The following is a 12,725-nucleotide window of genomic DNA, read 5'->3' on the forward strand; positions in this document are numbered from 1 at the left end:
ATAAGAAGAGGTGGAGGGGACTGGAAGACTTGGATAGGGTATGGAATAATCCAAAGGTTGGAATATCCACTTATGGCATTGTTGGGCACGAATAGAACATGTGGCTTACACAAGTATGTGGAGTAGTTGTACTAGCATCTGTGTTAGAAAGGTCTCACATCAGGTGAGCCAAGTCTACCGGCCCCACTTGGATCTGTCTATAATCCTGCACCAGGAAAGTTGATTTCAATTCTACACCATATGTCTTAACTAACTTTTCTTTAAGGGCAAACAGACACTTCTTTTATTTATTTTCTTCTTTTCTTTTTCCAGTTTTTGTGGTTTGATTTCTATCTTGTTAATTTTGTGGAAACAATCCATGAAAATGGCAGTGATGTATCAGAAAGTGGACATATCTTGGATCAGGCTGGACCATTTAATTTTTTGCCTGTAGAAGGTAATTGGCCCAGGCTGAGGCGTTTTTTAAACTGATAGATTGTGATCAACACACAACAGTAAAAGAGCATAAAATAATGGTGCCCAGAGAGAAATGATTGGACAACGAAAACTAGTGGTTTGTGAATCTATCCAATGGAAAATAAACAGAAAAGTTGCTTCTGTTTTTTTTTATGTGACTTGATCGTTTAGCTGGTGTCTTGTATAATTAGAAGCTTGTTCTTGGGATTTATGTGCAAAAGTACAAAGGAGGAAGAGAGAAAGTGGGGAAAAGAGAGAGACATATTTTGAGTTTTGCAAATGTCTTCTACAGCTTTGTCTTCAGTTTATGCAGTTTGCAGTGATGCAGCTGGGGTTGCAGGTAGCCTGTCAATATTTTCCCTGTTATCTGTCTCTCGAGCTTCCTTTTTCACCTCTCATGTTATGCTTGATGTCTAGTTTTGCCCCATATTTTGAAATGTCAATCAGCAAAACAACTGTTTGTAAAGTATCCTACATGATGCGGTTTTCCAGTTTGACAATTTTCCATACCAATTCTTTCCTCTTCTTGCTTCTAGTTCCGTTTCTTTTAATGGCTGATTTCAGATATTAGCAAAAATAATCATGGAATAGAAAAATGAGCTACAATTTGATGGCTTGAGATAGAGTTATCAGTATCCAAGAACATGGAACAGTTTAGATGCATTGGTTACAGTTAACTATTTGTCTGCTCATCTGTTTAGAATTTGCAGAGGACCATAATCTTCATAAATTGCTGAGAAAACAGCAAAGGGTGATAGGAAGTTTGAATTTCATTGTTGAAACACATTCTTATAAGATCAATTATTTTTTCCATTTTGATTTGAATCGCCGGGATGGCTTGAAGAGTATTCTAATTCTCATTTGTTGATTTCAAATTTTTCAGGTAACATCTTTGCTTTGGTGCTGTTCCTGTCACCTATGTAAGTTATTTTAAATCTCTCTAAGGATGTGACAAAGATCATACGAGAAAGCTGAACAGGAAAGGCTCATTTACGAGGGTTTCTTTCTTTTTCTTCCAGACCAACATTTCAGAGAATAATCAGAAATGAGTCAACAGAACAGTTCTCAGGAATGCCCTACATTTATGCCCTCTTGAACTGCTTGATATGTCTCTGGTATGGCATGCCCCTTGTAAAACCTGGTATTATCCTGGTGGCAACAGTAAATTCCACTGGGGCAGTATTCCAATTGATTTACATCTGCATTTTTATTCGATATGCTGCAAAGCCAATGAAGGTACTTATGTTAAGAATTTAGTAATTTGTTTAATGGCAGGATGGTCTTAGGAATGCCCTTTTATAGAATTTAACATGAGTGTCTGTTGTCCTCTGGATGTTGTTTGCAGCTGAAGATGTTGGGATTCTTGATATCAGTTTTTGCAATATTTGCTTTGATAGTTTTTGTGAGCCTGAGATTCTTGGACTCTCCATCGCGGCAACTCTTTGTTGGATATTTAAGTATTGCATCTCTGGTTTCCATGTTTGCTTCTCCTCTACTCATAATTGTAAGTTCATCACAGTTTCTGATATATATTTCGACCATCCAGACTGCAGAATTCCTTCTCACTTTATGTTGTTTTCTGTACATTCCCATGCCAGAATTTGGTGATCAAAATGAGAAGTGTTGAATACATGCCATTCCCTCTCTCTCTTGCAACATTCTTGATGAGTCTGGCTTTCTTTGTATATGGAATGTTCAAGCATGATGCTTTCATCTATGTAAGTTCTCTCTCTTGCCTTCGTTTCCACTGTTCTATTTTGCTCCAATGCCAACTGATTCAATCACTATCAGGGTAAGGACTACCGAAGGTCCCCCAATTTTGGTCTCCAGCAATAACTATCCGAGTCTTCTTCTAATATTCTTCCCCTGGTACAGGTTCCGAATGGAATTGGAACAGTTTTGGGGACTGTCCAATTGGCCTTGTACGCCTATTATAACAGTGCTTCCAGAGAGGAGTTGAGGCATCCCCTGATAAATCCTTGAGCAAGGTGAAAGAAATATTGCTTGCCATTCAGCTTTTCCAGTTTGTTTGCCATAGGAAGTTTTTCGTTTCCCTTGAGACCCTGGAATTTGATTTTTACAGCTGCATAATGCAAGCAAATTCATGTTGTAATCTGTATATTTATCAGGCAACTTAGATTAAACACCTCTGGTGTTAATGTTATTATTGTTGTTGATCCTCAAAAGAATCAAAATCATGGTACTTATCATAATTGGAGGAAGAAGCTACCTGAATAATTGCAAATCTATGGATTGATGAAGCTTCAAGAACAAGATCATGGCACAAACACAGTTTTCTGTGCAATACTTTCTTTCCACCATAAAATACTAACTAACAAGGACATGTTGATGTCTGTTTAACTTACTGGCATTCTCGAGTGTCGACCACACACACACACACACAAGAAAGAAAAAGAGTATGAATTGGTACTTCTAAATTTAAGGTCACATGCACTTATCTAAATAAAAACATTACTTACATTACTATTAAAATTTTCAATTAATTGTAAGTTTAACATCATAGGTCATTAATATCTCCATTAATATAAAGATATAATACTATAAAAAGTTCTTGAATTATTAAAAAAATTTTAAAATTTTTTATTTTTTTATTAAATTCAATTAAGTTTTATATTTTTGTTTAAATTAAATAAGTATTTATAACTTATGCCTAACTATTAAAATGACATTTGTCCTTTTATGATCACAACTGTCATGTGACGTCATTATGTTATATCAATATAATACATCATTATTTATAATTACTTATTAACATATCAACTGATATAAAAAATTACATATGTTATTTTAATTAATAATAATAAATTAATTATTAATGATAAGGACATATTTGATCGAAAATAAAATATAAAATTTTAATTAAATATTTATTGGAATTTTTTTAAATAATCTAAAAATTCTATTAAGTGTTATTACTAATATAAATATGCCAACAAGTTTATAATGAAGTTAAAAAAAAAATTATTTTTGCATTTTAAGAATATTTAATTGTTAATTTGCTAAAAAGAATGTGTAATTACAAAAGGTAATTCTTCAATATTTTTTTAAGAAACTTATAAAGGTGAAAGTGACATGAAAAAAAAACGAATAAAAGAGAAGATATTTAAAATACTAATAAAATAGCAAATTACTAAAAATTACATGTTAAAAGATATAAAAGGACTATAATACTTTTTAGAATAATAATAATAATATATTTTCAATAATAATAATAATAATTTAGATTTTGATTAAATTAAATTAAATTTTTATCTTTATCCAATTTTTAAAATTTTTAAAGTTTATTTAAATCATCTCGATAAAAAAGCAAAGGTACAAAAAAATGTCTGCGTCAACACGGAGAAGTTGAGATAGATAATAAAACCCTAGAGTCTTACACTATCCTCTTTCCTTCTCGCAGTGGAGTAAGAGTAGCGGTGAGGAGATAAACCCTAGCTTTTTTTTCTCACTCTCTCTTCTCTTCTTGCTCTTTTCTTTTTTTTTCGTTTTGATTAAACTCATGTCTCGCTTCTCCGCTCGCTCGTAGCTCTATCGCCGTCGCGGATCGATCGATCTATTGGTCAAAGTTGATTTTTTTTTGTTTGATTCGATTTTCGGTAAGTTCCACAAAACCCTAGCTTACTTTTGTTTCCGAATCGGTTCAAATGTCGTGCTTTTGTTTGATTTGGTGAAATAATGTCATCCTGAATGAGTCGGCTAGGGTTTTGTCATGAATGAGTCGGCTAGGGGTTTGTCATCAATGAGCTTCTGATTAGTTTTCTTCTATTACTTTTTGGAGGGGTTTTTAGTTTCAATTGAATATTTTTGTTCATCGTAACTTCCTTTTGTTCCTCGAAGTATTTATGCAAAATTATGTGTTTACGTTCCAGAATTTTCAGTTTAAATTAGATATAACCTCCGTTAGGGTTTTGCTAATGCTTGATCCAAATTGAATTTCCATATTTTTTAAACTTATATCTGTTGTTGCGTTTGTTCTGAAATTTTGCTCTTTGTTGGTCAACTTTTTGCCCTAAGATTTTTTTTAAAAAAATTTTTCCGTGAAAAAGGAAATAAAATAATTGGCTTTCTATAATTTTGGGGTTTTCATGCTTTACTTGGTTTTTCGATTTGGGCTATTGGTTTCTTCTCAACGCTTGGACATGAAGAAACCCCTATTGCAAGTGGTTAGCTTTTGCTTCTATTGAAATTTCTTAGTTTTACTCATGATTCCATGCTAGCATGACATGTTACCATTTGTTTGATGAATTTTGTGATAAGCGTTTTGTGTAACTACGTTGTCTGATTGTTTTGATATTGATCCTGCCAATAAAAGTCATGCTTTTATGTATTATTTTTATTTAATAACTTATATGTAGTTTGTAGCTGCTTCAAGAAATTTTACGGGCTTGTTTAATCTTGTTTTTTTTTTTAGTTTTTTCCTGGTGTTTGGCATCCCAAAATGATTGCTACGGAAAGTGTTGTGCCAAAGCAGAGGTTGAAGATTAAGTTCCCTTCTCAAAGGATAGAAGCAATTTCTGCACCACAATCTTTTGAGTTTGGGCAGCAACTGAGCAGTTCTTTCAATGGAAAAAAGACATCATCTGCTGGGATTTTGAAAGGGACTTCAGGTTCTTACAAGCGTGGAGCAGAAGGGGTGATTGTGGACAGTCGACCTGAGAAGAGGCGAAAGATGGATCGTAGTATGACTCAGCAGTGTTCTGCCCTACTGAAGGCACTGATGAAACATCCAGCTGGTTGGGTTTTTAATCAACCAGTGGATCCTGAAGCATTAGGGATTCCTGATTATTTCTCGATAGTAAAGAACCCTATGGATTTGGGTACAATTAAGTCCAAGCTAGTGAAGAATACTTATCTTGGCATTGAGGAGTTTGTGGCTGATATTAAACTGACGTTTTCTAATGCCATGTTGTATAATCCCGCTTCTAATAATGTTCATAAAATGGCAGAAGAAATGAATGAGTTTTTTGAGGTGAGATGGCAATCTTTGGAGGACAAATGGAATCAAGAAGATCTTAAAGGTGGGCATGGGAAAAATTTGAGTGTGAGACTGAAAGATGTTAATGAATCAAAACAGAGTTGTCCTAAAAGCCAGCTATCCCGAAATTACTCTTTGCCCAAGATGTCAAGGCCATCTGAGGAGAAGGTTGTGAAGGTACCTTTGAATGGAAGAGCAGCAGAAGTACCGTTCATGGTATTTCTGAACATACATGCTTATGCTTATTTGTGGTGATTTAGATTGTTGTAATTTGATTTAATTATTAAAGAAAGATGCTGGATTTTAAAATTGCATAGTAAGTCAGAGTTATAGTCTATGTAGTTTTTGCTGTGAGCATCCTAGTTCTGGCTTTGAAGCTATGTTTTTGCTCATTTTATGTTGTTACCATAGAAGTTTGCATTTTGTTTTGATGCTGAGTTTCTTGGCTTGTTTATAGGTTGAGCTTCCTAAACCAGCACAGAAGTGTGTTAGCAGGTTGGCAGGAAAAAGCTTACAAAAAGGTATGAAGTGGCAGAATAAAGTCTGCTTTATGGCTCTTTATAGGGGAGCTAATTTGAGATGTGTCTTATAGGCACCACTAGTGGTGGGCGTGCTCATGGCTCTATCAATGCCAAGCCACCATTGAGTCCAGGTGCTTGCAAATGCAGTTCATGTGGCAGCATTAAGTGTCAATGTAGCCTTCCAAGTGATTCAAACCATGCATCTTCCAGCGGTTAGTTGATAATTTCTTGTGCGACCTAAGTTTTGTTATTTTAGGCCATGACTTAACCTTTTTTTTTTTTTTGGTTTAGATGTGACTTCAGAGAGATCATTGGGTGGAGATCTTAGAGTGTGTAGAACTGATGCCTCTAAACTGGTATACATAGTGCTTTTATAGTAGCATGATTATTGTTATGATTAGTGCCATGAGATATGTTGTTGATATTTTATATTAAAATCTAGGATTGCCAGGCTAAAAGCACATTGACATCACAAATGAGCAAGTCTGATCCAGATTCTGATGGTGAGGAAACGTTTTGATCGTGTTTCATGATTTTCTACTTGATTCTTGATTCGAGTATTGAAATGCTTTTAAAAATGTTAAGGGGCTGTAAGTGCTCTGGATGATGAGAACGTTTGTCTGAGTTCTCAACTTACAACTCCTGCAACAGATGCTGCATCTGGTGAAGGTCAGTTTATCTGCTGATATTAACTGTTAGTTTCTTCCTTGTGCCCTCAATAATGGATGTGGCTTGTGGTGTTATTGTAATTCCATCTGTGGAATGTTTAATGATTTTTCTTTTCATTATTTGATGTAGGATTGTTAACTCCTATTTTTGCTATTCAAATGTCGCCGAAGAAGGCTCTCCGAGCTGCAATGCTGAGAAGCCGTTTTGCTGACACGATTTTGAAAGCTAAGCAGAAGAGACTACTTGATCATGTAAGTTTCTGCTAGGGTATATTTTGGATGCCTGTTGTATATTTTATGTTGTGTGGTGTTGAATTAGTGTTGAATAGCAATAACTTATGCTGCCTTGTTACTTAGGGCGATGAAGCTGATCCAGTGAAGATGCAGCAGCAAAAGGAAAAATTGGAAAGAAGGCAGCGAGAAGGTGATCTATTATATTAAGCTTCACACTTGTTCTGGTTCTTGACTTTAATATTTGTTGCATTTTAGATGATACACTGATTATTAATGGTATTTTTTATTGATTTATTCCTTATTTTCTTTTGGCCTCTGAAAAATGCAAAACTTATGCGTACTCATCAAATAGAATCAAAAGAAATAAGTGAAGTTCTCTGAAGGTGTTTCAAGAGACATGTATGCCGTTTGAAAATCACTTATTCACTTAATGGTTATTACTTATTTATTTATGCATATATTTTCAGCTGATTTTATATATGAACTGTTAGATGGCACAGCTTATTTTATTGCTTGTCTTCACCATATTAATTTTATCAGGATGACAATATCTGCCTTCCTATACAATATAATAAATTTGATCCCATCTTATATAAATTTGAATATTATAAAGTAGGTGAAATCTTTATCTTATTTCTGAGATACCTATATAGGCATTATTTTGTGTGATTGATTTATAATACTAGCCCATTTGGTGCATAATTTTTTGGATGCTGGATATGGAGACTAACTAGTAGTTGTTCGAAGCTGGATAACTAATTTAAGGCAATTGTGTGCTTAGAGGTCTTATAGAGGATTCTTGTATTCTGTACAGAAAAGGCAAAGATTGAAGCTCAAATCAGAGCTGCTGAAGCTGCAGCAAAAATGAAGGCAGAGGTCGAGTTGAAAAAGCAACGGGAAAGAGAAAGAGAAGCTGCTCGAAATGCATTGCAACAGGTTCACATTTTAGTGTTTTTGTTTTGTCCATATTTCTACTACTGGCTTTAGGGGGTTAGATCACTGTAATACTGTATTCAAAAGTTGAATTTAGAGCATCAGCTGATGCTGTTATCTTAATTGCCTGGATTTTCAGATGGAGAAAACAGCTGAGATTGAACAGAATGTGGAGATTGTGAAGGAACTCGAGATGCTGATTGGATTCTCTCTTTCTAATTACTGGCATGGTAGGAGAAATCCACTGCATCAGCTGGGTTTGTTCATGAAAGATGAGTATTTTGAAGACGACCATGAGGATGCAGTTATGAATGAAGTTGGTGAAGAGGGAGAAATATTGTCATAAATATATATAGAGCTCTTGTTTCTTTCATCTTCATTGCAACAGCCTTTGTTCCATCTCCTTGTTAATATTGTTTTTGTGGGGGACAGGAAAAAAAGAAATTAGTATTTGTAAATGAGGTATTTTTTCAGGGAATTGGAATTTTTGTAAACAAACACGTGTATATTTAATATAGAAAAGGTATAAGTATAGTTTCCATCATAGCTGCACCCTCCCTTTTGCTTTTCTTTGTCTTTCTTTGTATGTATGATGTTTGTTGTAGCAATCAAGTCTTGAATGATATGGTTTTTCTACTTTAGTAAATTATCTTAGCGCATTACCTTAATTCCTTCTTGTTTTCTCGAATCCATCAATGGAATTTTTCATTCCGGTAGAAATTTTGGACTTCAAGCAAAAGTTCTGTTAAGCTTCAGTCTTATAACTGTTTGCTATCATCAAAAAGGCATTGACGTGTAGTTTTATGTACATAAAATAAAAGGGCCAATTTCCATTAGATAAAGTCATAAAGATTATACAATCTAAACCTAAGTCCTTTGAAGGTTAAACCAAGCTTACTAATTATACAATCAATACCCACCCATAAGCGAAAACCTTTGTCAGTTCAGTCACTGTTGCGTAAACACACACCAACAAAAGCACTACGTTACAGCAGCAACATCTCTGTAATGAACTTACACTCTAATTTCACTTACATGTGAACTCCCAATAGAACTAAATTCACATTTTTCTTCATTTCCTTCCCAACAACAGCATCACAATTTTGATACGTTATGATAATATCTATGAACTTCAACCTAGGATACTGCAAAGAGAAAACAATGCAATGAAACAGGAGTCTGAAATTCTTGAGAAAGAAAATGCAAGCAAAGAAGTTGAATTAACGACTTAAATAAAACTTCAATTCCCAAATATGGTATCTTATACAAATATTTGATATTCGAGATATGGACATAACCCAGTCGCTGAAGCGGAGGGAAGAAAGAGCTTGAAGCGATCGGAGGATAGATCTGTCTTGAGTCTTTCCTTTTGATGGAAATACATAAGAAATTATAAATAATTAAATGAATATATCGTATTATTTCATAGAAAGAAAACTAGACATTGAAAAATTAAAATAACAGTTTTTTTCTCTTATATTTGATTTGGGTCATTATATAAGAACCATGGGTCTTAGACTTTGGGTTCCCCTAATTATCACCACACAAAAATATTAAGAGAGGAAGCCTCTGTTAGCTGATAAAGGGGAAACCCAAAGCGAATAGAAAGTGAAAGGAAGAGAGAGCGAGAGAGAAAATATGGGTGTGGAGGAAAATCTTAAATCTTCGAGCATCAATGAAGAAGAGAACAAGAACCCTAACCCTAACGTGAAAGAGGACGAAGAGGACGAGCCGGAGGAAGGTGAGATCGTAGGGGAAGATGATGATTCGACGTCGTCTTCCTCAAAGAGAGGTGTAGTTGAGCAGTCCCACCCGCTGGAGCACTCCTGGACCTTCTGGTTCGATAACCCATCTGCCAAATCCAAGCAAGCTACTTGGGGTAGCTCTATGCGACCTATTTACACTTTCGCCTCCGTCGAACAATTCTGGGGGTAACTATTCCTTCTTTCTCTTTCCTATGCTTTTCCCAATTTTTTTTATTTTTTTTTAATTTTCGATTTGAAGGTTGGGTTGCTAAGACAATGGAAATTTATAATTTATTTTTGGTTTTGTTCAGTTCTGTGGCTGATTTCTTTCTCTTCTTTTTCCTTATTACGATGATATGCTAGATTTTAGCTTTAGGCATCTGAAAGAGAAGATCGTTTTTCGTTTTCTTTTCTTTTCCGAATTTGGGTTTCGGTAACATTGGAGATATTTGCTGAAAACTGGAATTGAAGGTTTGTTATCAGTCAATTGTTCCTAGGACTATTTTTATTTGATATATGATGGAATTCAGTGCAAGCTGTTTTCACTATTGTCGTTGAAAAATGTCTTGTGTAAGGATTTTGGAGCTACCTTCTACAGAGATCTGTTTCCTTGGCCCCCGTTTCATACAATTGCTTGTTATTGAAGTGATTTGTTCTTTTAATCCAATACAATCAACCTTGTGGAAATCACTATTTGACATAAGGGAACTTAATCTTTGTTTATTAAAATTTTGGGATTGTTGCTTGCTGCCTCTAGGTGAATAACTTTTATGATCATCAAAGAACAGCTATGGTAACTGTGACCATGTTGCCGCCATTGATTACTGATTTCATGATTCACTTCTTTTGTTAGTTGCTGTTTGTTTCTCCTGTGAATGTCACTTAAATATTTACCTTTTGAATTATTCTGATTACAGTCTTTACAATAACATACATCATCCAAGCAAGTTGGCTGTGGGAGCAGACTTTCATTGTTTCAAATATAAAATCGAGCCAAAGTGGGAAGACCCTGTCTGTGCTAATGGAGGAAAGTGGACTGTAACTTTCCCTAGGGGGAAGTCAGATACGTGTTGGCTGTACACGGTATTGTTTCAGCTAATGTCATGCTTTCTTGTGTATGTGAAATTTGAGGCTTAATGGACAATGTGGCCTGATCTCTTATGCATCTGCTGTACTAGTTACTGGCTCTGATTGGAGAACAGTTCGAGTATGGTGATGAGATCTGTGGAGCAGTTGTCAGTGTGAGAGGCAGGCAGGAAAAAGTAGCACTGTGGACCAAGAATGCTGCCAATGAAACTGCCCAGGTGACTAAGAGTTACTTGGTTAGGAAAAATGGCTTGTGCAATTCTAAAACCAATTTTCATGGGTTTTTGTTTTTGATGCAGATAAGCATCGGGAAACAGTGGAAAGAGTTGCTTGATTACAACGACACTATAGGCTTCATATTTCATGTAATGGCTCTTTGAATTTGTACAGATCTTTCATATCATGCTGATCTCCGAAATCTTTTGTTTCAGTTTATATCCAAGTTGTGGGTATAAACTCATACTTCTATTTGCTCTTTCAGGACGATGCAAAGAAGCATGACAGAGCTGCGAAGAATCGCTACACCATATAACTTGTATAGAGTTCTTCTCTACTAGATGCTGAGCAGATGCCCGATTGCTTTTCAGGACGCCTAAAACACCTGTGGCCTTTCTTTTTGCCTCTGTTCACATTCTCATTTGTTTCTCTTATGTCTGTTTCTACAAGAATTTTTAGCTATATAAGCGAATGTTATACTGCACTCCTTAGAAATTTCAGTTTGACCATTCATAGGATGCTTATCAGTTACGAGTCCTTTTTGTTATATGGTTTTGGAAACAATGCCTCGTATGATATTTATAACTCTTAATCTTGCTAACTGGTATTGACAGGGTTACCTTTTTCAACTAACCCGGAATCATGTCAAACTGGATTGATATGGTTAATTTGTTTCTATATGAGTTACAGAATCTGCTGTTTGGTTTGGTTTTGGCCTGATTGCTAATAGACCAAAACAACGAGCCATGACCTTCTTGACTGAATCTGACCAATTAGTTCCTGCATGCCCCGGGCAATGAAACAAACTGTGTGAGAATGCAGGGCCTTGTCGAGAAACTCAAATTTCCATGGAATCATGGATTGTTGAGAAGATCATGAACAGCAGCTATAAACAAGAATACTAGATTAAAAAGGAATGCTATGTTGCTGGGAAATCCAAATGGATTAACAGCAAGTCATGACAACTGCCAATTAACAGCAGGCCTAAGCACGTTTCCATACAAAATACTGAAAATAGTAAGTACGTAGTAAAAGAAGTTAAAGCACAGATTGTTCACCCTACCAGTTACAGAAAACCATAGACCACATAGCCCAGGAGGACAGGACAGCACTGATGTAGTCATGTGTCTTCTCCCTAGCAGAAATTGGAAACCATTAAGAAGCCGGAGGGTAAGACGACATTCTCGAACCAGGGTCTGGTCTCGCACTTAAAAGAGCTTCTTTCCTGCACATTGCCACAACAACCACCAGTTAATTAGTCAGATTTAACTTTCAAATCTCTGGCACAGGAGGAAACATATTAAACCGTTTCCCAGACAACAACCTGGGCTTGTAGATATGTTGTGCTGCGAAATTGGCTAGTTCAAGCAGAATGGGTTCAGGATTTGGCAGTGGGGGCTGCTGCTGCTGCTGCTGCTGCTGCATTACTTTATGGTTGGTAACTCTGATCATCATTTGGTCTCTTGTAGTTCTAGCTGGTAGGTTGTAATGCCTTGGCGGCTTCGATTGAGGAGTTTTGCTGGCTGGAGGTGCAAAGGGAATCAAAAGGCCCAAAATGGATGACTCCCTGCTTTGGGCTTCGATAGGACAGAGGAAAGTGTCTTTGGTTTATTTGATGTTTGACTGTGAAGGGCGGTGCTGGGAGGAAGTGTCATGAAATCATCTGTTGTGCATAACTGCCATGTGTTGTGGTGCTTGGAAGTTGGGAATTCACACTTGCCTTGCTATGCCTTTTTTGCATTTCAACTCCGTCTTTCAAATAGTTTGTTTTCTCCATTTCTAAATGAAAGAGATGTTTCAAGACCTCTATTCTTTTTTAATTTAAAAAAAGAACACGATTCCATTAATGAAAGGGCATTGGACTCCCCTG

At 35.8% G+C, this 12,725-nt stretch overlaps 3 protein-coding genes across 5 annotated transcripts; all 3 read left to right on the forward strand.

The window, feature by feature from the left end:
- The first annotated feature begins 269 nt into the window (after nucleotides 1–269).
- LOC110424431 (bidirectional sugar transporter SWEET2a-like) lies at nucleotides 270–2,715 on the forward strand. 2 transcript variants are annotated; one of them, XM_021438991.2, is made up of 6 exons: nucleotides 270–796; nucleotides 1,340–1,376; nucleotides 1,476–1,692; nucleotides 1,802–1,960; nucleotides 2,055–2,174; nucleotides 2,248–2,386. In XM_021438991.2, the coding sequence occupies exons 1-6, from the start codon at nucleotides 736–738 to the stop codon at nucleotides 2,290–2,292; spliced, it is 639 nt and encodes a 212-aa protein (XP_021294666.1). In that variant the 5' UTR covers nucleotides 270–735; the 3' UTR covers nucleotides 2,293–2,386. The 2 variants fall into 2 exon arrangements, with proteins under 2 accessions (XP_021294666.1, XP_021294665.1); XM_021438990.2 differs by having other exon boundaries at nucleotides 275–796; nucleotides 2,332–2,715.
- A 1,111-nt stretch (nucleotides 2,716–3,826) lies between these two features.
- LOC110424770 (DNA-binding bromodomain-containing protein) lies at nucleotides 3,827–8,454 on the forward strand. Of its 2 annotated transcripts, none has more exons than XM_021439446.2 (11): nucleotides 3,827–4,073; nucleotides 4,889–5,668; nucleotides 5,910–5,973; nucleotides 6,045–6,185; nucleotides 6,265–6,329; nucleotides 6,416–6,476; nucleotides 6,559–6,642; nucleotides 6,772–6,893; nucleotides 6,999–7,065; nucleotides 7,690–7,811; nucleotides 7,948–8,454. In XM_021439446.2, the coding sequence occupies exons 2-11, from the start codon at nucleotides 4,916–4,918 to the stop codon at nucleotides 8,152–8,154; spliced, it is 1,686 nt and encodes a 561-aa protein (XP_021295121.1). In that variant the 5' UTR covers nucleotides 3,827–4,073; nucleotides 4,889–4,915; the 3' UTR covers nucleotides 8,155–8,454. The 2 variants fall into 2 exon arrangements, with proteins under 2 accessions (XP_021295121.1, XP_021295123.1); XM_021439448.2 differs by having other exon boundaries at nucleotides 4,889–5,629.
- A 687-nt stretch (nucleotides 8,455–9,141) lies between these two features.
- On the forward strand, nucleotides 9,142–11,533 carry EIF4E (eukaryotic translation initiation factor 4E). The gene is made up of 5 exons (XM_021438569.2): nucleotides 9,142–9,739; nucleotides 10,471–10,636; nucleotides 10,732–10,857; nucleotides 10,939–11,004; nucleotides 11,121–11,533. Exons 1-5 carry the CDS (start codon nucleotides 9,447–9,449, stop codon nucleotides 11,169–11,171), a joined length of 702 nt encoding a protein of 233 aa, XP_021294244.1. The 5' UTR covers nucleotides 9,142–9,446; the 3' UTR covers nucleotides 11,172–11,533.
- The last annotated feature ends 1,192 nt before the right edge of the window (nucleotides 11,534–12,725 follow it).

Source organism: Theobroma umbraticum, unplaced genomic scaffold (genome assembly GCF_002168275.2).
Source record: "Theobroma umbraticum cultivar Fairchild unplaced genomic scaffold, ASM216827v3 scaffold_204.0, whole genome shotgun sequence".
Taxonomy (NCBI): Eukaryota; Viridiplantae; Streptophyta; class Magnoliopsida; order Malvales; family Malvaceae; genus Theobroma; species Theobroma umbraticum.